The 24,249-nt window shown below is 30.6% G+C and overlaps 1 protein-coding gene across 1 annotated transcript; it reads right to left on the reverse strand.

Moving 5' to 3' along the window:
• Positions 1-20,568: 20,568 nt before the first annotated feature.
• Positions 20,569-22,508, reverse strand: LOC130977156 (zinc-finger homeodomain protein 9-like). The gene has a single exon (XM_057902183.1). The coding sequence runs from the start codon at positions 22,035-22,037 to the stop codon at positions 21,000-21,002; it is 1,038 nt and encodes a 345-aa protein (XP_057758166.1). The 5' UTR covers positions 22,038-22,508; the 3' UTR covers positions 20,569-20,999.
• Positions 22,509-24,249: the final 1,741 nt, after the last annotated feature.

A 24,249-nucleotide genomic window follows, 5' to 3' on the forward strand; every position in this document is an offset into this window, starting at 1 on the left:
AAACACAACCCAAACAGATCCTTTTGTTCATTTAACTTTTAGAGAAATAAACAATAATTAGTAAGACCAATTCTGCTAATATAATTGAATAAGAATAAAATAAGGGAATTGTCCTAAATTCCTAATATAATTCAAAAAAATTAAGGTTTAATTATTCTATTTATCTTATAGTTTTATCAAATTTTTAATTAGGTTCTTATATTTTTTTTAATTAGATCTCTATACTGCTTTAATTTTGTAATTAAGTCCTTTCTAGTATAAAAAAAATTAGAATTAACTGAATATTTCTTCACAAATTGAAGGTATTTATAATTAAAAACTTAATTAGATATTTGAATGCATGTATTTTGATAAAAATATTATGTTAATTTTAATATTTTTAATATGAAAAAGACGTAATTATAAAATTAAAAATAGTGTAGAGACCCAATTAAAAAAAAGTATAAAAACCTAAATAAAAATTTAGTAAAACTATAGAAACCATCAGAATAATTAAACCAAAATTAGAATATATACATATATCATGCATGGAAGAGGGTAGATGCAAGAATTCAAAGGCTAGTTAAATATAGTGATAACTCATTACACTTTAGAAGAAATAATGAATGGGTTAATTACATATTAATTAAAAGTTATGTTTGGTGTTTTTCACTGAAAAGAGAAAACACACTTGTTTAAGCAACACCATATATGCATGTGTTACCATGTTAGTTTCAAAGTCATTGGTAACAGATTCACTTAATGATGAGAATTTTGATAATATGCAAAGCTAGAAGCACTCTTTTAATTTCTCCTTTGGGGTCTTTTCTCATCAACCAAATGGAATGTTAGGTAAAAGATTAAATGCGGGTACATAAGCTTCAACTTCCATTTTATTACATGCAAGAAATTATTAGGCACATGAGATCATAAAATAAAATAAAATAATAACCACCATGTAACATAGTTACAAAAGCTAAGGGGACCCCCCCCCCCCTTTTTTAAATTAAGAATAAAATTGTGATTCTTTGCTTAATCATGAATAGAACAAAATTGGCTCTAGTTATCAACAAACATGTGCTAACTGATCAAGAAATTGGCACCACTAAACAACTATATGGTGTCATGCTTTACAGAGTTTAATTTGTTAGGGGCTTTCTTTCTTGAAAATGACTCTAAAAAGAATTTTGTTCCTCTTATGATCAAAATTTATCATATTCATATTCATATTTACCCCAAAAAGTAAAAATGATAAATAATTAACCATGAAGACACACGTATATATAATACAAAGCTGATTTGTGTATCAATTATGGAATAAAAAATAAAGAATTAAAGAAAATGTTAGGTGACCAAATATTTTTTTAACCAAATCACATGCGTTATGTAAATGTGCTTCTTCTTTTTTTATTTGATTTATTTTTTCTTTTATTTTTTTCATTATCAGCATCATCTTTTTCTAAGCATAAAAACTATTGAACATATAAATTTAAAATATTGAGTCACCCAATCAACAAAACATATTAAAAATATCAAATATCATCAAAATTCAACTCAAAATTATTAGTTAAAAATAAAAAATTAGTATAAAAAAGAAAAAAAAAACCAGCAGCAGTAGAAGTAATTTTTAAGCATTACCGCAAAATTATTAATTATAAAAATTTTGGTACATAATATAAAACTTTTATGGTGAACAACATAAAAATTTTTATATATCGATTTAAGAATTTGTTTTCTATGAACTTTTATGTGTATGAATCATTTTAAGAATTTTTATATCTACTAAATTTTATTAATTTTCGAATTCTTTAGGAGCAGGTTTGAAATATTTTTATCACTCTAGTTACTTAGAAGTACTAGGATTTAGTTTCCATTACTTTCATTTTCGTGCTACGTTAAAAAGTTTTTATATTATTCGATGAATTTATATGCTTTTTAATAAAAATTTATGTGCTATTTTTTTTATCATCATTTGCTTCTTCTTTTTTGTTATTATTTTTTATCTTTTCTTTCTTATTTTACTTTTTTACAATTTTTTTTTTTGCTTAAACTGCTCAAGAAGAATGAAAATAAGAAAAGAAGCATAAAAATTTTTGTAATAATACTAGAAGAAGGAAGACGAAAAAAAATACAGCAATAATAATACAAGAAGAAGGAAGAGGAAAAACGTGAAGAAAAAAAACGTATGATTCACGTATACGTTATGTGAGTCATTTTTTAGTTTGGGCCAACTTGATTAGACTTATTTACAAAAAAAATTATATTTATAACAATACTAAAAATTATTTATCCAAACATTATTATTTAATGACCAAATTATATTATAAATATGTGTTAATAGTCAAATTAGTGCTTGAAAGATAAGACATTTTTTAAATTTGTCTCTGAAAGATTTTTTCAATCAAATCAGTCATTCAGTTACTCTATTCATAATTTTCGTCAACAATTAATGATGTGAAATATTAACTGATAGCATACATGACACACAACATGTTCAATTAGACGTTGACTAAATATATTTACGGAAATCTATCAATTTAGTCAGTAGGTCATATTAGGAATAAAATTTTTGTAATTGGAAAAAAATGACCAAATTAATACATTTTCATAAATATATTTGATAAATATCCAATTAGACATATCAGATATTATATATGTTATCAATTAACGTTTTACAATATTAATCTTTAAAAAAAATTATTAATGAAGTGATTAAAAGATAAATATTTATAATTTTTAAAAGATCAATTTTAATTAAAAAAATATTTCAAAAATAAATTTAAATTATGTCTTATTTTTTAAGAATTAATTTGACTATTAACCTTATAAACATATATATAATAAGGGAAAGTTTTCACATGTGCCAGGACATTTTACTGATATATTGCTATGCCATAATGCAGAACCGTTGAGATATATATTAAAAAATTATAAAGGTGGAGATGGATTGGTAGAGTTATATAGTAGAGTAAAGAGACAGAGGGTGTTGGCTGTTCTTCTAACAGGTTGAAACGTGAACCAAATTAGAGTTGGTAAAAATTACATAGTGAACAGTTGAATGTGTTTTTTGTGTTTTTGTGAAGCCATTGTTTGGAACCAAGCCTTGGGAGTGTTTTGGCCTTGTGGGAGCCGATGCAAAGATTGGGAGAATGAGTAACACTATAACAACGAGAATGTGAGATGGAACCATTAGATCTAGATGTGATAACAGTAATATATGTGACTATTTCAACAAATAAAATTTATATCCCGACCAAAAAAATAAATAAAATTTATATTAAGATATTATTTTTTATTGCAACAAATAAAATATAAAATAAATAATTATATTTTAATTTACGATATATGATAGATAGATTATTTTATATAGCTATTAAAAATATGTTAAATAACTATGTTTGTTAAAAATATTAGTAAAATAGATTTTTATTTAAAATATTATATGTATAATTACATACCATTTAAAATATTACATGTATATAACGGTAGGTACATATATATTTCTGTTCATACCCAGGCCCAACGATAAGGGTCAGGTCCCAACAAAAGGCTCAACCCAAAAAGGTTGAGCTTCGCCTTGTATCGACCTCCTCCCTACGAAGTCGGTTCCTATCACGACTAACTCTAAAGAAGTCGGGAACGAAGATTAGCTGGCAGATAATCACTCATTCAAATGAGTAACTGCCCCTAAAATCTCTCTACCCACTTCCAGAAGCCATATCTTAACCTCCCCAAGATAAAGGGACGGTTAACACCCTAAAAAAGTGGCACTACTTCAACGGTGGTTATTGGTTCACTACTATAAATACCCTGACACCCCTCAGGTATCTCCAAGTCCCAATATTCTCTAGACCTGCTTATACCCTTGCTGACTTAGACATCGGAGTGTCTTTGCAGGTACCACCCCCCATTCTTTCACATACACAACTCGGAGGCAGCTCCCAGACGTAAACCAAGTCGGAGACCACACTCCTCCAACGCGTGGGCCTCACAAATAAGCCCAACCACCGTCCGGTTCTAGGTAAGCCCCGGAACAATTTCATAATGAATTTATAATCATGAGGTAAAAAAAAGTAAATTTGGTTTAATCAAGATAAATATGAGCATTTTCAATATATATAAATAAAGCAATTATTTTTTATTATTATTTTATATGTTATTTATTTATATTTTAATATGTTCTATTATTAAGGTCATTAATATTTTTTAAAAGATTTTTTATTTTTATTTATTAAAACTCAAATTTTATAAAAAGTGATATATTTAATGTGTACAAGTTATTTTGACTCATTTTAAACACTCTTGTAATTTGTCTTAATTGAATTAATTGATTATTAACCTATTTTTGTTTTAAATCTTTGAATTTGGTAAAAATCATACACTCTAAGTTTAACTTATTCTAAAGAATTATTTGTAAAATCGAATGCTAAGTCGATACTAAAATGAATTGAATTTGGAACTCTTGTTTACGTCAATGAAGACTTGCAAAAACATGTCTACCAAACAAAATAATATGTTTTGTGTTGTTCATAAGTTAGCGTTCAAGTCCAAATAAATGTAATGTTAATTGTATAACATTGTTGTGAAATCAATTTATTTGAATTTGTAGAAGTTTATAATTTGATCCGAAACAATGTTAGGATAGTTTTTCATCTGACGAACATATAGATTTACATATTAAAATTCTAGTTTCGCCACTGCCGACCACCATCATCCATGTGTTACTGCCACGTTGGAGGCCGAACGGCTCAGCGCTGGTCGTTCCTGGTTTTCCGCGGCTCCTCCAAGTCGTTTTTGCTTTTTTGTCGCTTGGCGCCTCATTTTTTTTCACACTGAACCGCCTCTTATTTCGCCTATGTTCTGCTTCCCTTTGACGGTTGGTTTTGCCGTTTCAGTCTCCTTATCTGTTTCCAGATCTGGTTCACTGAGTTACCGTGGTTCTTCTTCCTTTGTTGCTGCTCCTCCTCCATGATAAGAGGTTTTGGCTTGCGAAGGTCCTCCTTGGCTAATGGTACACCATCATTTCTACTTCTACCTAAGCTTTGTAGTTTGACCGTAGTTTTTCCTCACTTTTTCTTCTACTTGAGTCTCTTTCCTCCAAATATCATTTTGTGTGTCTCTTAACCATTTACTAGAATGTCTCTAGCATGATAATCCAAGTATGGGTGAACACGGGTCGAGTTGGTTCGGATTTAGGGTGAAATTAGAACCGAACCAATTGAATTGTAATTGGTTCGATTTGGTTCGGATTTACATATTTTTGTGTATGTACCCGAACCAAACCAAATCGATTAAGAACGAATCGGTTCGGGTCGGATAATTAGGTACCCGATAAAACAAAAATTCATAAAAAAAATGAAACTTTTATCTTAAAAATTCTGTAAGTACAATAAACATGTAAAATTAATAGAAATAATCCAATCATGTTAAACACCAAATATATTAAAAACTAAACATATTAAAATTAAAATATATTAAACACTAAAGACATTAAAATCCAAACATGTTAAACACCAAACACATTAAAAGCTAAATATAAAAATACAATAAAGAGAAACTCAAAATCATTAAAAGACACACACATATATATATAATTTTTATTTTTTTATTTAATTAATATATGGTCGGATCTGCGGGTTGGTTCGGATTCCGCACCCTCAGAGCCGTTACCGAACTAATTACTCTTAGTTCTAAAACCAATTTAATTGATTTAGTTCGGGTTCGAACGAATAATCGGGTACCCAATATCTGTGCTCACCCCTAAATCTATGACGGGATCAATTATCACAAAACCAAGACCTTTACATGTTCAACAGTTTCATCATTTCAAATATCAATTTCATGTATATATAACATAAAAACAAAAATAAAAGTCACATATATAATTACTCAAAATATTATATATTCTAATATTAGCAAAATCATATAAAAAATCATTCTCTCTCACACACATGTTCGCTGCCAAGAATAACAAAAACTTGAAAAAAAATGATTTGTTTTATTTTTTCTGACAGGAAATGAAAAAATAGAAAAATAATTTTATCTCGTTTTTGTTGATTATGTTTGCGTTACCTTTTAAAAATTATTTTTGTATTTATTGACTACGAAAATGATACTAAATATATAAATTAGTAAATTTTTGTATTTTGAATTAAATTAAATTGACAAATAATTTTTTTTAAATTAAAAAATCTCTATTTTAATTAACATGCATTATAATGTAATAGTAGATAAAAGAAAATTATTTTTTAGTGGTTAAAAAAATTATGTGGTATTTATATGGTGATTAAAATGAGCCCAGTAGATTCGGTTCTTTCCCATTTTAACTACCTATCTAAGCAGCTACTACTTTTAGATGCTTTTGTCTTTTCATCTACCATGTGTTTAATTTATATTTGGCTTAAATTCATGTAAGTTATAAACTTGTATATTAATATTAATTTTGATATATAAAAAAAGTATGTCAAATCATTTTTAATTATATTACATCAGCCATTAACTATATAAAAATATTTAGTATTTATGAAAAAGTTTAATTATCTGGTCATAACAAATTTAATTCTTTTTCTATACTAAATATGATTATTCAGGTGATAATAATTTTATTAAAAAATTAAATAAAATAATATATATATATTTATATATAAATATATATAGTAGTTGATTATTTATCTTTATAAAAATATTTTTGTATGTAATATACATAAATATATAATAATTATATTTTTGTCACATATTTTATTTTATTTGAAATCAAAATAAATATAATTAATAATAATAAATTTAATCTAATGATTATTCCAATAAAAATTATTCAATTTTATAATATTACAACAATATCATTTATTTTTTTTAATTAATAAATTTTTTAAAGTCTTTTTATTTTAGTAAAGTCTTTTTACTATATTTGTGCCCAATAATTTCAACCACATCAAATTGTAAAATTTTATCCAATTTTCATTACTTATCCATTATGTTTTCAGGCCTGTATTCTAATAGGTCATCAGTTCCCAGCTGATTTACTACAACAATTGTCTATAAAGCCGCACAGCCCGCACTACATGAACTGCCTTTTATCGTCTTTTTACGGTCATTTTATGGACATTAACGACATTACACACCTAATAACACGACAAAATTCTTATGGGTTACCGAACCGTACCTGGCACATTGCTATGCCAATAAAGCGGCTGGCACATGTGAAATTCTTCCTATAATAAGTAGTTCTGCTAAAAAAAAAACATATAAATAGGCCGAGAAGCCATTAAGATGATATGAGGTTGTGAAGGCCCAACAAAGGGAGAATAGATTGAAGGTTCTCGGATCTTTCGAATTAATACTGAAAATGATTTTGCGCCAATAAACGTTACTCGAAGTATTGAAAATATTCACAAGGGATTTAACAAATAGAATCAAGATGTTCATTAAGTCACAAAGTTATTATTATTTTGATAAGAGAAGGAGTAAACACTATTAAAAAAAAAAGTTTATTGTTTATTATTGTACTACATAACACCGTGTACATGATAAAAATACATAATTATTTCATAAATATTATATTGAAATACAAGAAGAGTAATAAAAATTACATTATAAAATCCAGATAATATTATACTAATTAATCATTACCTAACTTCCCAAGAGGGAGAATCGAAACCATAGATATGTATGTAGTGAATAGGGCCCATAATGTCACAAAGTAGCATACTAATCGGCATGGCAAATCCACTTTGAGAATCCAATGAAAATTGCCTAGCCATATTTGAACTTAACCCCACATAAAATGAGTCACCGACTTTTTATTTAGATCCCTAAAGTCTTTGTGATTATCACACATAAATCATGTGTCTAAATAAGATTTTGTCTAGTATACCAATTACGCTAATGGAAGTGGTTTTAATTTGAGGAAAATCCCACAAAATAATGTTGCACATGGAGCACGTTCTATTGCTAATTATAGTTGTGGCATAATTTATTAGTACAGGTTCTTAACCTCAATTAGATGGGACAACAACATTTGAGGAAAATTAGGTTATGTTTATCAGGCAAATTGTTCACGAAACTTGATGAACCTCCTTGATTGAAATAAATTAAAATTATTGATGTACGGCTCTAAATAAGTTATTATAATTAGTATAAATTTATATGAGTAATATGATAGATATATAATTATTTATTATTTAATTATTTAAAAATTTGAAATAAAAAATTTTATTACATAATGGTTTTTCTTATTTATCTAATGAGTATAATTGGATTGGATCTAATTATAAGAATAAAATTAATTTTAAGTATAAATATAATAAATATGAATAAAAACTAGTATAATAGATTAGTCGATATATAAAATGTCAATATGATTTTTTTCTATTTTATGATTTTATCAACTCATTCTCTGCTCACTGAATCATCTCTTTTTCTTTTCTTCCAAATTTTATCTCTATAATTCTGTATCTTAATTTTGTTAGGATTTGGTTGAATTAGTTCCACATTGCTTAGGATAGCAAGTGGAGTGGGTGGCCTAGGCTATAAATATGAGGCTAAGTTCTCCATTTGTTTTTGCACCAGTCGGAAACACTTTAAGCTTGTATCTGATTTTTTTTTTCCTCTGTACTCTTTGATTAGAGAGTGTTGTGAGGTGTAGTTAGATATTTGCTTTGAGAGAGTGTGGGTGTACTGGGGTGCCGGTGAGAGAAAGAAGTCCATGTGTTGTAACAATTTTCACATAGTGATATTCTCTGGTTGTCATTTGACAACGGCCGTGGTTTTTTCTCCGGTAATTGGAGTTTCCACGTTAAATTCTTGTGTTGTGATTGTGTCTATTTTATTTCTCTGTCAAAGGTGTTTTCTCAAGGGGGAATGGTGTCTTATTCCCAACAAGTGGTATCAGAGCTTCGGTTCGGTGAGATTTATTCTTAGTATGCTCTGTGGTTGCAGCCTAATCTGACCTTCCACATCAGAAAAGAATTTTGTCCTGTGGCTTGAGGTTGATCTTTGGTTGCTGTTGTTGTTGCTGGAAGGCAGTGTGACACTGTGAGAGTGCAGTTTGGAAAAGGTTCTGGCTAAGGAAAGACTTGGTATTTAAGTGTGTCCATTGTGACCCACCTCTCTTTCCTGGGGACCCTTCCTAGTGTACGGTCTACAGTTGAGTTATACTATTCCAGTATACGGTTGCAACAATGTCAGGATATTCAAGTGCTGTGAAGCTTGAAATAGAGAAATTTGATGGAAGAATCAATTTTGGCTTGTGGCAAATACAAGTCAAGGATGTGTTGATACAATCAGGTTTGCACAAGGCGTTGAAGGAGAAGATCTCTGGTTGCTCTCTCTATGAGAGAAGATGATGTTCTCTAGAAGACAAGAAGTATCCTCATGGTATTACCGCACTGCCATGGATAATGATGAGTTGTGGCAATCGGGTCCACAATTGCACACGGGCATTGGTTGGCGTTGAGATGCAAGGTGTGTGGCGGAGTTAGGTCGATGGCTGAAGAACTTCCAGGAAAAGCCAATTTGGAAGTTGCACCATGAATTTTCAGCAAGGTTTCGATCTGTACCAAGGTGAAATGCTTGGAGTGGTCTAATTCCAAGTGAGTATACTTTCATGGTGGAGTATGATAGTTCTCTGAACTATGATTGTCGGTATAGACAATGGCAGCAAAGAATTGTCGGTGTTGACAATGGAAGCTGAAGATGTGTGACTATTTCAATCAAGGTGGAGATTGTTAGGATTTGGTTGAATTAGTCCCACATTGCTTAGGATAGCAAGTGGAGTGGGTGGCCTAGGCTATAAATATGAGGCTAATTTCTCCATTTGTTTTTGCACCAGTCGGAAACACTTTAAGCTTGTATCTGATTTTTTTTCCTCTGTACTCTTTGATTAGAGAGTGTTGTGAGGTGTAGTTAGATATTTGCTTTGAGAGAGTGTGGGTGTACTGGGGTGCCGGTGAGAGAAAGAAGTCTATGTGTTGTAACAATTTTCACATAGTGATATTCTCTGGTTGTCATTTGACAACGGCCGTGGTTTTTTCTCCGGTAATTGGAGTTTCCACGTTAAATTCTTGTGTTGTGATTGTGTCTATTTTATTTCTCTGTCAAAGGTGTTTTCTCAAGGGGGAATGGTGTCTTATTCCCAACAAATTTTGTATGTAGATATATAATCATTTATGTTACCCCAGTTCCTCTTATCAATTTAAATTTTTGAAATGAATAATATTATAATATAATATTAAAATTTTATGCCTAAAAAATTATGAGTTTCTATTAATTTAAGCTTCTATTTCAGATACAATTAATTTAATTAAGGGTTGAATTAGAATATGCATATAAAAATTTAACATATTTATTATTAGGGTCTGATTGATTTTTTATTTTTATTTTTATTATTTTTTAATGTTCCTTCACAAAATCCAAAAGAATTGAAAGTACCAAAAATAAAAACCAAGAATAAATCCATTATATTTCATCTTAAACTATAGAATTTATAACACTAAAATTATAAAATATTCAAGCCTCATCAAGACTGCCGAGTTTATATAGTCAGACTCTTAAAAGATCAAAATAAACATACTTGCAATATTCAACTTCTCTCAAATTTTTTAACATAGAAAGAGAAATAAAATTTAGAGAATTGTAAAATTTTCTTGTTTATGTAGCTAGGAGTAAGTAGCCTTCAGAAATAACAAATCACTAATAATCTCGTATAAAAACCGGGACAAAAAAAATTAATACAGGACAAGAATGTTGAATTTTCAAGTACATTGACTTTTTTTTTTTTTTTTGCCCTTAAGATATGGAAATCGTTTAGCAGAAAGCAAATTGAAAAAACTTATTTCAATTTTTTAATTTTTAAAAACAAAAACTTAAACGAAGGATATATATTACAGAATACATACAGATTCAGCATGTGTTGATTCTGGGCTTCTTGGATCATCACTCATTAGCACCGCTTAATTGATCAACAATGTCATATCTATACATACATCATCCTCTGTTTTTAAAATTAATTTTAATTGTTTCCGATTACTACTCCACAGTAGCTAACGAATCTGATTTGATTTTTTTTTTTTATTTGAAGGAAATTAAAAAAGTGGGATATGTTTCAAATTGAAAAACAATTGTGCTTGTAGAGAACTTAAATTGCAGTAACAAACAACCAAACCAGGTGGAAGAATCAAAGGAACTTAAAAGCAGGGAGTATAATAGAGTAATAACTGAATTTTAGCTAACTTTCAGTTAGAGTTGATTAGAAAAATTTGTTAGAGAAGTCTATTAAGAGTGTCAGACTGATTCTTCAGTTAGTACAATTTTTCATTCACATTTCTATTTTGCGTCTGTATATATAGCATGGCATTGTAATATTGTGATCAATTTTGAGAAATAAGATTTAGATCAGATTCAATCACAAAAAACTCTCTCTACTCTTCTTTCTTTCTTCTTCTCTACTCAGACCTAGTACCTTTTATGACATCAGAGCTTGAACTTATAATCATGGCTGAAGAACAAGCTGCGCTGCAACCAAGTTTCACATCCTCTCCGATCTCGATAAAGCTCGACGAGGACAATTTTCTATAGTAAAAAGATCAAACTGTGTCCACAATTGAAAGACATAACTTGATAAATCACATAATGAGAGAAGGAATACCAATAAGATTCAAAAAAAAAATGGTGAAATGAATCCAGAATTCTCAGCGTGGAAAAGACAGGATGCTCTGTGAAAGTCATGACTTCTAACCTCAATGACAAAGCCCTTCACCACCAGAATGGTAGGGTATGTATATGCGTGCGAGGTATGGAGACGTCTTGATGATCACTTTACTTCTCAAGTCAGAGCAAAAATTATATAATTAAAGCATAAATTGAGCACCATCAAGATTGGAAGTTCTATCAATGAATATGTACTTACATTGAAAAGCACCATAGATACATTGGCGTTCGTTGGAGAATCGATGAGAGAAAGCGACCATGTGAATGTAATTCTAAATGGCCTAACAGAAGAGTATGGATCTATAATCACATCAGTAGTTGCAAGACCCGTTAGCATCACAGTTGGTGAACTCAAAGCACTTTTACTAACACACGAAAGCATGCTTGAAAGGTTCAGAAGACTAGAAGCGTTAGTTCAGGCTAATCTTGCCCACACAAGAGGTGGATTCAGAGGAGGAAGAGCAGGCAAAGGAGGAAGACCTTCATACAATGACAACAACAGGTTTGAGCCAGGAGGACAATTTCAGAACAACAATTTCTAAACCAATAATTTCTAAAATGGTGGCAATTTTCAGAATAGTTCAAGATCTGCTTCACAGTACAATGATAATTCAAGATTCACTCAAAGAGGCTACAATGAAAATTCAAGATTCATGCAGAATGGCAAGAGACCTGTGTGCCAAGTCTGTGGTAAGATTGGTCACATTGCCAAAAACTGTTGGTATAGATATGAAAGGGACAACAACTATGGAGCTGACTTGAGGTTTTTAAGGCCTGAAATGCACAACTCACAAAATTCACAAGCTAGTCAATCTTTTTCTCAACCACCTCATGCACTGCTTGCAACTCCAGCAACTATTCATAATTCAAACTAGTATTTAGACTCTGGAGCAACCCACCATATGACCTCAGATAAAAAATCTTATGGAAGGACAAGCCTATGAAAGATCAGACCAAGTAATCGTTGGAAACGGTTCAGGTTTGCGAATCAATCTTATTGAAAAATCTCTCTTTAAATCTGATTTGAGCAATAGAAAATTCATTTTACAAAAATTACTGCATGTGCCTGTTATTACCAAAAATCTGTTAAGTGTATATCAATTTTGCTGTGACAATTCTGTCTATTTCGAGTTTCATTCTGACAAATGCTGTGTAAAATTCCAGAAAACCAGTGAAGTAGTTATCCAGGGAGTAGTCAAAAATGGAATGTACAAATTTCTTCACTTCAAACCATCAATCAAGTCTGCTTGTGTCTCAATATTGTGCAGCATTGACAGCTTCTTGCTCTGGCACAATAGGTTGGGGGCATGCCTCTAATAGTGTAATGTCCACTGTCCTCAAGTCCTGTAATGTCAATTTTAATTCTAATAAATCAGTATGTAAAGTTTGTTGTGTAGGCAAGTCTCACCAATTGCCTTTTCCTCTTTTTGAATTTGTATACACAGCACCTCTTGAACTAGTATATTCTGACATTTGGGGTCCAGCCCCCACTCCTGACATTAATAAAAAATTCTATTTTGTTCTGTTCATTGATGCATTTTTCAAATTCTCTTGGTTGTACCTCATTAAAGCAAGGTCTCAGCTCAAATCAATGTTTATTTTTTTCCAACGTATGGTTGAGTTGCAATTAAACACTAAACTAAAAATGCTACAAACTGATAATATTGTTGAATACACTAGTTTATCTAAAGAACTGCAGGCACAGAAAATTATGTACAGGTTTTCATGCCCTATGTACATCAACAAAATGGCAATATTGAGAGAAAGAACAGACATGTAGTGGAGAAAGGACTTGCAATGCTTGCAGGAGCTGGCATGTCCATAACATACTGGGGGAAAGCCTTCTCATCAACAGCAAATTTAATCAACCAACTCCCTATACCAACTCTTGACAACTACTCGCCTATAGAAAAGCTCTTTGGAAAGAAGCCAAATTATGACACTTTAAGAGTCTTTGGCTGTCTTTGTTTTTCTCATCTAAGGCCTTACAATAAACACAAACTGAACTTTCGTTCTGCTCCATCAGTTTTCATAGGATACAGTTTGGTTCACAAGGGCTATAAATGCCTCATACAAAGTGGCAAGATAATAGTAACAAGAGATGTAGTTTTTCATGAAAACATATTTTCCTTTAAAGAAGGAAACTTCTTTAGCAGCAACTCAGATAAGGACAGCTTAGAATTCATAACTCATGCCTTACCAAGAATACCTCTTTTACCAAAATTCATGTTCCAAAGACCCTATCTCTCAACACATTTGCAGCAACAAACTCCTCCCTACATAACCACATCAAATACCAGTCCAATTACAAATCCAATTATATCACCTAACAACACAATTCTGCAGCCCACCTCATTCATACAAAACTCACCTAGCCAGCCAACATTACTTATACTTCACATATCACAACCTGAAAATTAAATACATCAACCTATGTCACAACTTGTACCTTCATCTACTGTTTCAATTCTAATTTTTATGTCTGATTTGGAGGTTGTTTTACCACCACCTACAGATGATACTGCTCAACCAAGCACCAGCAATATACATCACATGATCACAAGAAGTAAACATGAAATTTTCAAGCCCAATGCACTACAAGTCACAGTTGAACCTAAAAGTGTCAAAGAGGCATTAGCTCACCCTGAATGGAAAAGAGTCCTAGACAGTGAATATGAAGCATTGATGAAAAATTTTACATGAAAGTTGGTACCACTGCCACAAGGGAGAGAGGCTATTGGAAGCAAGTGGGTATTTAGAGTCAAGTACAATGCTGATGGTTCGTTGCAAAAATATAAGGCCAGATTAGTTACACAGGAGTTCTCCCAAAAACCTGGTTTTGACTTTAATAAAACTTTTAGTCAAGTAGTGAAGCCAACTTCGATAAGAGTAATCCTAACAATGGCATTGGCAAATGAGTGGAGCATTAGGCAGCTTGATATCAATAATACCTTTCTCCATGGTGACTTGAGTGAAGATGTTTACATGAAGCAGCCTCAAGAGTATGCAGTTGGAGATAATAGCTTAGTTTGTAAGCTTACAAAAGTACTATACGGCCTCAAACAAGCACCTAGGGCTTGGTACCACAAACTTTGCACAGTACTTAACCACTTAGGATTCAATGCTATCAAATCATATGTTTCAGTTTTCTCAAGATTCACCAAAGGAACTATTCTCTTTGTTTTGGTGTATGTCGATAACATCATCATCACTGTAAACTCAAAAACTAAGATCAATCAGGTAATTCAGCAATTAAACAGGAAGTTTGCACTCAAAGATTTGGGTGACCTGCATTATTTTTTAGGAATACAAGTCTCTAATACGAGCAATGGTCGGCTGCTACTTACTCAAGAAAAATATGCAAAGAACCTACTTTTTAAGGCGGGAAGGGATGGATCATGGATGCAAGTCTTACCAAAACCCTTTTTTCTCATCAGTCAGGATCTCTAAATTTGGAGGAGCAAACTTTGAAGATCTCAAACTATACCGATCAGTAGTTGAAAGTTTACAATATCTGACTATTACAAGACCTGAACTAGCCTATACTATAAGCAAAGTTTTGCAATTCTTGCATAACCCTCTACTTGAACATTGGAAGCTGGTGAAAAGAATTTTGAGGTATATTAGTGGGACTTGTAATTATGGGTTGCATCTGCATAGGAGCAAGTCCATGCAAATCACTGCATACAGTGAGTCAGACTGTGATAGTGATCTAGATGATAGAAAATCTATAGAGAGTTTTTGTGTTTTCTTAAGCAAAAATCTCATATCTTTGAGTGCAAAGAAGCAGACAGTTGTGGCAAGATCCAGTACTGAGGTTGAATATAGAGCCTTAGTATACTTGGTAGCTGAATTAATATAGCTCAAAAACTTGATGGTTGAACTAAAAGTGGATTTCCCAACTCCTCCCCTGATGTATTGTGACAATCTCAGTGCAGTTCTCCTAGCTGCAAATCCTATCCTGCACTCAAAATCAAAGCATTTTGAGACTGACCTCCACTTTGTCCGAGATTATGTAACAAAGAAAGTAGTAGCTGTTAGTCACATTCCTAGTTCAATGCAAATAGTAGATGTACTCACAAAAGCACTACCTAGTGCTGTCTTTCTGCAATTTCGATCACTGCTAAATGTAGAAGAGACTGGGCCGAGTAGTGAAGGAGAAAGACAGAAGACAGAAGAGTTAGAAAATAGGAGGTATGCAGAAAACTTAAGTTACAGCAACAAACAATCAAACCAGGTGGAAGAATAAAAAGAACATAAAAACAAAGAGCATGATAGAGTAATAATTGAATTCCAGCTAGCTTTCAGTTTGAGTTAGTCAGAGAAGTCTGTTAAGAGTGCTAGGCTGGATCTTCAGTTAGTTACAACCTTCCATTCACATTCTGTTCTACGTCTGTATAAAAATTTTGAAAAAAATCGGTAAAATCAATTTAAAAAAAAAAGCGTTAAAATTAATTAATAACGATTTCAATAAAATCGTTAAAATTATTAAAATCGGTAAAATCAATTTGAAAAAAAAAATCGTTAATAATGATTTCAATAAAAAGAGAACGTAAAAGAAAAAAAATCGTTAAATTATTGATCAACGATTAAGATTAATATTTAAATTTAAGACTACTAATTTTATAGTATCAAAATTTCTAAAAAATATTTGGCTTACTTAAAATTATTAATCACATTTTATTTTATTTTTTGTCCTTTTCTAAAATCGTTAGTGACAATTTTTTTTGACAATAATAATTTTCATATCAGCATATTATACTAAATTAGTGTAATATTCCCATATTACACTCCTCGCTCCATAATATCCAAAAATTTTGCCGACACGTGCAGTTAATTAATAATTAAAATCTTGCTACACCAAAACCAAAAGGTTTGAGTAGTTTATTCAGAGACATTAGAATTAGATTCATAATAGAAATGATATGATATGTTGTGGCTTAAGTTAATTAGAAGAAAAAAGTTCATCCATCTAATCATGTAATTTAGGAATTATTATTAGAATGTCACATCAACTTGGCAGAGAGTAATTTTTTTAGGTAGGGACAGAAAAGTAGCCTATGTGTTAACCCTATTTGGTTTACTTTATTATTGACCCTATAAAAATTAAGTTAGCTCCCATATTAAGCAACGTAACATTGTATTATGATTATCATTAAAGATAAGTGCACCTCACCACATATCCATTATCTTCTTAATCACCAACCAAAAGCTAAAAAGGACAGAGTAATCTTATGATAATGATGTCTCAATACGCGGTTTTGAGACATTATTATGGACAAATTAAATTAAACTCTTCATCAGCTATTTATATATGTGTACAAAATAATTAATAAAATGTGCTTTTTGAATTGACAGCTTCTTAAAATTTTAGTTCAAAGGGAATGTTTTAGAATTTTGTTCAACAGGAATGTTAATTGTTTTTATTGACCCAGCTCGATTAAAAATTTAAAATATTATTTGCCCACGTTTCTATGAATTCTTAATAAACGGTTGATAAAGACAGGAGGAGTAATAAGAAGAATTGTTGCACCGTCAAACACATTATTGGCTGCTTCTAGTTTTAATCAAAGGAAAATTATTAGAAATTAAGCTAATAAGATTGATTATTCTTCCATAGATTTATGATTACCTATTTGACCATTTAGTCACATTATTAATTTATTAATGTTGAATATTGAGTCATGTTATTATCATTAATTTAATTATATATAATCATCATCATACTTTAATTTATTTTTCTACATGTACATATATTTTTCCAATACTGTACTTATTATTATGAGCTTAGCTACTCAGTTTTTTTTGCATGATTATGTAAAGTTAGCTTCGTACGCAAGCATCTAATTAATTATATAAATTTAGGAAGAAGATGACAAATATTTTAAGCATGAAGTCTGTACAATATAAATGATAGTTATTTGAATTGTTTAAATGTTTTGTTGTTTTTAGTTCAATATTCAAGAGTAGTGTATGTGCAACAACTTTTTTTTTTAATCAAATTTTTCATTATTTATCTTAAAAAATTAAGCTGGTCAGTGAATATATATAAATGATTAGATATCTAATAGACAGGTTTTTTTTTTATTTGCGTCAATTTTAAATAGTTTTTTTTTCAAAAAAAATATTTGTCTTGTGGTAAAATTCTTTTTTTGAAATAAGAGTGATTGAACTTTTAAGTTTTTTTGTTATCAAATTTTAATATTATATTATGAAAATACATATTTCAAAAACTTAAGTTATATATTGAATAGAATTACATAAATACTTATACATCTAACATAAATTTTTTACCCATTAAAAAATGAATTTCAACAAAATTAGAAATTAGTCGTTAATTCTCAACTAATATATAACAGATTAACAGATCTAGTAATAGTGTAATACAAACTAATTGGATCAAGTATTTAAGGTGTTTGATTGTGTATGATAATCTAATAATTTTAATCGTTAATGTCAATTATAAAATTATCATAATATATATATATATATATAATTAAAAACAATCACTAAAATCAACAAATTATAATACACCATAAAATACTAGAAATATTTCTTATAATATATATAGCATGAAGAATTGTGCAAAAGTTCAACTAATTAATTATAACCAATTTTGCAATTACAAAAGATCATAAAAAAAATTCCTTTTTATTTATTTTATTTCCAAAAGACCAACAAAACCACCTAATTGATTATTACTAGTGCAATAGCACACCATAATTGAAAAGCATATGGCACTATTCAAACTCAGATCAAGAAAATAGTTAGCAAATTCCAGAGAGAATACCATGCATCTATATATGTAGATGTATTATCCCTAATTTCATGATAACGAAAACTCAACTTGCAAATTAAAAGTTAGCAAAGTTCATGACAAATTAACTCCTTAATTATTAGAATATAAAATAGGCAAAGTTATTTTCAACAGTTTTTGCCGTCAATAATAGTAAGGCTGAGTTGCACTCCCAAATCACTTTCATAAACAATTATTATTAAGTGCAAAGCATTTGAATTCAAAGATCAAGTTTTATTTTCTCCCCACACAGTGTGTTACTGTTGTGTTTAGTGGGAATAATTGACAAAAATCCATCACATAATGCACCAATAACCCCTGTTTTTAAGGGACCAAGCACCAGCCCATCACTTGCTGGTTACCAGAACCATAAGGGTAGTCCCTCAGAATTTAGGGACCCACCCCCCATCATAAGTACCCCATTCTATTATTAAAGACTCAATTTTCTTCAAATTTTACTCATAAATTGCCTTAAATATATTAAATTAAGTTTGGTGTATACCATTTATTAAAATAACAAAAAATTTTCATATATGCTAAAAATAATTATCAAATCAATCCTCATATATTTGTATAGATCTATGAAAATTACTCAAATAAAGGCACCTAAATCGTATTTTTTTAAAGATATTTTTTAGTAATTAAAATTTAACATATGTAATCGATTAAACCATATTATTTCTGTCATAATTAAATTGAATAACTCGATTTAGTCAAAAAATTGTTGAACCAAATCTTAAACTAATCTAAGTTAATATCTTTTATAAAAAATAACTATAATATCTCTATTGTAAAAAATGACTAGGAGTATTTTAGTTATTTTCTATAATAAGAGTATTATAATTATTTTTTATAATAAGGATATTGTAGTTATTTTTTATAAAAAAATATTTAGACTGATTCAAGATTTGGTTCATTAATTTTTTTGCCAAATCAATTTATCTGATCAAATTTTAACAAAAATAATACAATTTAATTAATTATATGTATTAAATTTTAATTATAAAAAATATCTTTAAAAAAATATTTTAAATATCTTTATATAAGTAAATCTTATATTTATACATGTTAATTTGCATAATTTTTAATTAAATAATCAACCATTGGCCAGAATAATTAAAACTGTCTAACAGATAGATAATCAAGCTTATTTAAATTATGAGATACAAAATATACATTTTGTATACAATAACTAAATAATGATTATGCCAATAAACTATAACTCAAATGATATAATCTTTCTCTACTTATCTAAAAAGTTGTAAGTTTGAATCTTCCTACTTTTAGTAAAAAAAAATTAAATAATGACTTTTTTTGTATATAAGTATCATAATTGTTAAAATAATTCAATCTATACAGAATTAATAAAAATAATAATTGATATTATCAAACTTTATATTATTTCCACTACTCCATCCAAATTAGAGTTACTTCAATTTTGGCATTTTGAAATCCATAGGAAGGAGGTACAAAGAATGAATTGATTTGGCTGGCTTTCAAATTAATTTTTCAAAATTTTTCAAAATAAGTTATAAAAGAAGAACCGAATATAAGTAAATATTTGTATATATGATGGGCAATTTTAATTAAACTCATTATGAAATGATGGAAAAGAAGACACAGGCAGGCATAGGTTGTGGACCCTAGAAAAGAAATAAAAAAAGAAAAGAAAAGAAATAAATTATGTGAATATAATGATGGAAAACAAAACACACCCATAACGTTCAATAAGTGCGGAAGACAAGACAGTACTCTCTCTTTCTCTCTCGTCATCATCTTTATTATTTCAATATTTTGGCAAATACATCTTTATCTTTTTTTTTATTTACCAAGAAAGAGAACCACTTCCTTAAAAGGAAAGTGGCTAAAACCATTTCCCAATTCCCAAACAACACAATCAAATTGGATAATTAGATTACACTTTCACGTGGAGATGGATTATTATCTTAAAATAATTGGGATTAGCCAAGATCATACGTACCATTGCTACAGCACCATAATAATAATAATGCATGCTGCATATTGAACTCATCAAACTCAGAAATCAAGCATAGTGTAGAATATGAATTTAAATTAAATTGATAGAATGGGACCATAAGGAGGGAATAGTGTAGACCCATATGAAATAACAAGAGTAACACATAATAAAGCCTTCAAAACACCAACACTTTCTGCCTCTTTCTCTCGGACATCAACACAAAAATCATTATTACTAAGCAGAATTCCCAGCAAACACTTTCATTTTCTCCATTCTCCTAATTCCTTCAAATTAATAAACACATACTATCTACATGCATCAATTAAATTAACATATAGCATCATTCATCATTAATATATAACTAAACAATTAATAACAAAAGATAGACAAGGGGCAAAAATAGAACTAGCAATTAATTAAGGTACCGTGCCATTAATATATCCTTAATCTACCTCTAAGAACATATTATATATTATTTAATTCTCTCGCTCTCTTCCTATGATCATCTTTCTGCTGCCATGAAATGAAGAAAGAGTAGGATTAAGAAGAAGAAGAAGAACCATTAGCACCGCCATTAACACCAACACCAACACCATTACCATTGTTGTTGTTGTTGTTGTTATTAGGATCTTCCTCCATAATAATGCTTCTGCTACCACCACCACTTCCAAGAACACCAACACCACCGTTAATAGTGGTAACAGCAGCGCCATTACTCTCTTTCTTCGCGAGATTGTTCTTGTTGTTATGCATCCAAACTTTGAGAACACCACGATCAACGCCAACTTCGCTGCAGAACTCATGAACCAAATCATCGTCTCTCTTCTGCATCTTCCACCCGACACGCTCTGCGAACTTGTGCATCTTCTCCTTCTGCTCCTGGCTGAACTTCGTCCTGAACCTCTTCCTCGGAGACGCTAAAGCTGCGGCGGCGGAAATTGGTGCCGCGGTGCTCTCCGGCGGCACGGCGATGCCAGCGCCGGAGAGGGCAAGTAGCATGTGAGGTGCTGCGGACGGGTGGTGATAGTAAGCGGAGGAGATCGGCGGCGGAGACGCAGAGTTAGGGCTTCGGTGAGGCGGTGGAGGAGGCGGTGGAGGAGGATGGTGGCGGTTTTGTGAATGAAACTCGAAGGCAGAGGAGATAAGCGGGTCCTCTGGCTCACGGCGGTGGAAGTTCCTGTGGCAGCCGCAGGCGGCGCACTTGATGGATGTAGGGTCTCCGGCGGTGGCGGTGGGTGCGGGCATGAACTCCCCACAGCCGTCGAGCGCGTGGCCGCCGAGAGCGGCGGCGTGGTTCTTCAAGCATTCCTTGTATACAACGAGTTGGTGGTGGTGGTTGGCGGCGGAGATGTGGTGAGGGTGGTGGCGTTTTAGGACCCCATTTGAGAAAGTTAAAGCCTTTGATGGTGTTGGTGTGTTGGGTATGGTTGTAGCAGTAGTAGTAGTAGTAGTGTTTTGAATAATCCTAGTTGGTGTTTCAGTTTCATGTTCTTCAGTTGGTGGTGATGATTTTGTTGGAGTAGTGCTACTATTGTTGATGTTGTTGTTGTTGATTGTTGTTTGTGCTGCTATGTCCATGGCTCTAACATCTAGGGTCCTAACAACAACAACGAAAATTAAAACAAGATAATATTAAAATAACAAACAAAGTTTTAAAAGCTAAGCTTTTTTAATTTCTTGTGATGATGGATGGGTTTGCTGCTGCTTCTGCTGCTTCTAGCTAGCTAGCTATTTAGGTTAGAGATATCATCACACTCCATCAAAATTCAATTCAATTTCAAGTTTGAACCCTTTCTCACTATGCTACTGTTTTATATGTGTTTGGGAATTATACATCATTTTTTGGGCTATCAACAAGAGCAAGTGAACAAAGAGAGGCAGCTGAAAAGAAAAAGGTTAGTTTTTTATTTTTGGTGGTGGTGGCGGTGGCGGTGGCGGCGGTGGTGGAGGTGGAGGAAGGTTTATTTTTAGTGGTGGTTGTTTCTGTGAGAGAGGGAGAGAGAGAAAGGGGCAAGGGGTGAGGAACTGTTGATAATAAAAAAATCTTGGGTTATGTGGTTGTGGGTTGTTCTTAACCAGCTTTGGGTATTTAACCCTGGTTCTAATCCATGGTTAAGTTGTTGACCCTACTTTGAGGTTAGATGTGAGTAATAAATATACCCCCTTTGTTGTATTGGAATTATTATTATGACCCTATAACTGTTACTTATTACTACTATATCACACTATACTATATAGGATTCATTAGTAATGGTAATTCTCTTCCTCCATTTTTATATATTTAATCTTGGGAATTTGATTTTGACTCCACCATAAAATGGGGTCCCAAATTTCAGTTGAGTCATTTTGCTTCAATCACAAGTATTTTTAATGAAGACTCGGTGAGTTGACTCGGATGGATGGGGTTAATTTTGATGCTAGCATGAAATTAGAATGGCCTGCAATTCTGAGGCAATGGACTGTAACCTATCTTAATTTGTCAAGTGTTGCAGTAGGGAAGGACGGGACGGGTCAGCTTTCACAGTAAAATCATTCACATCAAAAAAATTTTTAATTCCATTTTTCTATTACAATAATTATTAGGTAAATCTTACTATTATTCCTTTGACCCATCAAACTAAAATATTTTACATGGACCAAAAATGGGTTAAAAGGGGTTAATTTTTTTAGTTATGGAAGTTTAAAATGTGTTACGTTCAATTATAAAAAAATAGTATGTTTTTTTATAGATATGGAGATATATTTTTTTTTAAATTAAAATTCACAAATCAAAGACTCAGTTTTGTTTTTGGAAACAAAATTTAGGGTTAGATTTGAGGTAATAGAAAAATCTGAGCCTTAGATTTGTGTGAGCTAAAAAATTTTTTAAAAGATAAACAAATTGGTGGGTCAGTTTTGAGAAAAAAAATGATAAACTACAAATCTAAAGGTTAAATTTGTGGTATAACAAAAAAAAATTAAAATACACAAAATTGTGTCTCAGTTTTGTAATTATCCATACAAAAAATATATATACTACTTCTACACATTATTTAAAAATACCACCACAATCTCAATAATAAAAATAAAAAATGATTAAAAGGAGGCAAATTATTTATTTATGAGAGTAAATATGGTGTTTTATTAAAAAAATGTGTGCTTTTTGTGTTTTACATTTGTATGGTACAATGCGAAAATCGCACCTATCTATCGCGATTTCTAATTTAATTTTTAAAAAATCTCATGCACTGATTTTTTGTTTAAAAAAATAAAAATTTTACTATTAATTTTTATTTTAATAAAAACTCAAGTTAATTTTATATGAAGTTAATAGGTAAAAATCGTTAAATAATATAAAAAGTTTGACTAAATTTTTATCTAACAATTTTCAATTATCAACTTCATATGAAATTGACTGTATCTAGTTTTTATATTTTATTTTATTTTTTAAAAAAATAAAAATTTTACGTATCAATTTCTAATTTTATAATTTGTCCCTATATTTTAACATTCTAAAAAAATCAATAATTTAGAATTTAACAAAAAAATCCTCCATATGTAAAATATACAATATAGAAATATAAAATTGAAAATTTGTTAGAAACGAAAAATAATTTTGTTAGAAACAAAAATTTTGTTAATTATGTTGATGTCGACTCGTATTTTTTATCTTTATTAAAAATAATTTTTTACTCATAACAAATTATTTACTTTTGTCTACAATTCAATCACACAATCAAAATCAATTTTAAACATATATACCTGGGCCCATAATACTTTTATATTATTTTTTTGTCCCCACAACAATTAT

The sequence above is a fragment of the Arachis stenosperma genome, chromosome 4 (genome assembly GCF_014773155.1).
Source record: "Arachis stenosperma cultivar V10309 chromosome 4, arast.V10309.gnm1.PFL2, whole genome shotgun sequence".
NCBI classification, from domain to species: Eukaryota; Viridiplantae; Streptophyta; class Magnoliopsida; order Fabales; family Fabaceae; genus Arachis; species Arachis stenosperma.

Excerpts from the sequence above, each read along its gene's own strand:
- LOC130977156 (XM_057902183.1), bottom strand. The coding sequence starts at position 22,037 with ATGGACATAGCAGCACAAACAACAATCAACAACAACAACATCAACAAT.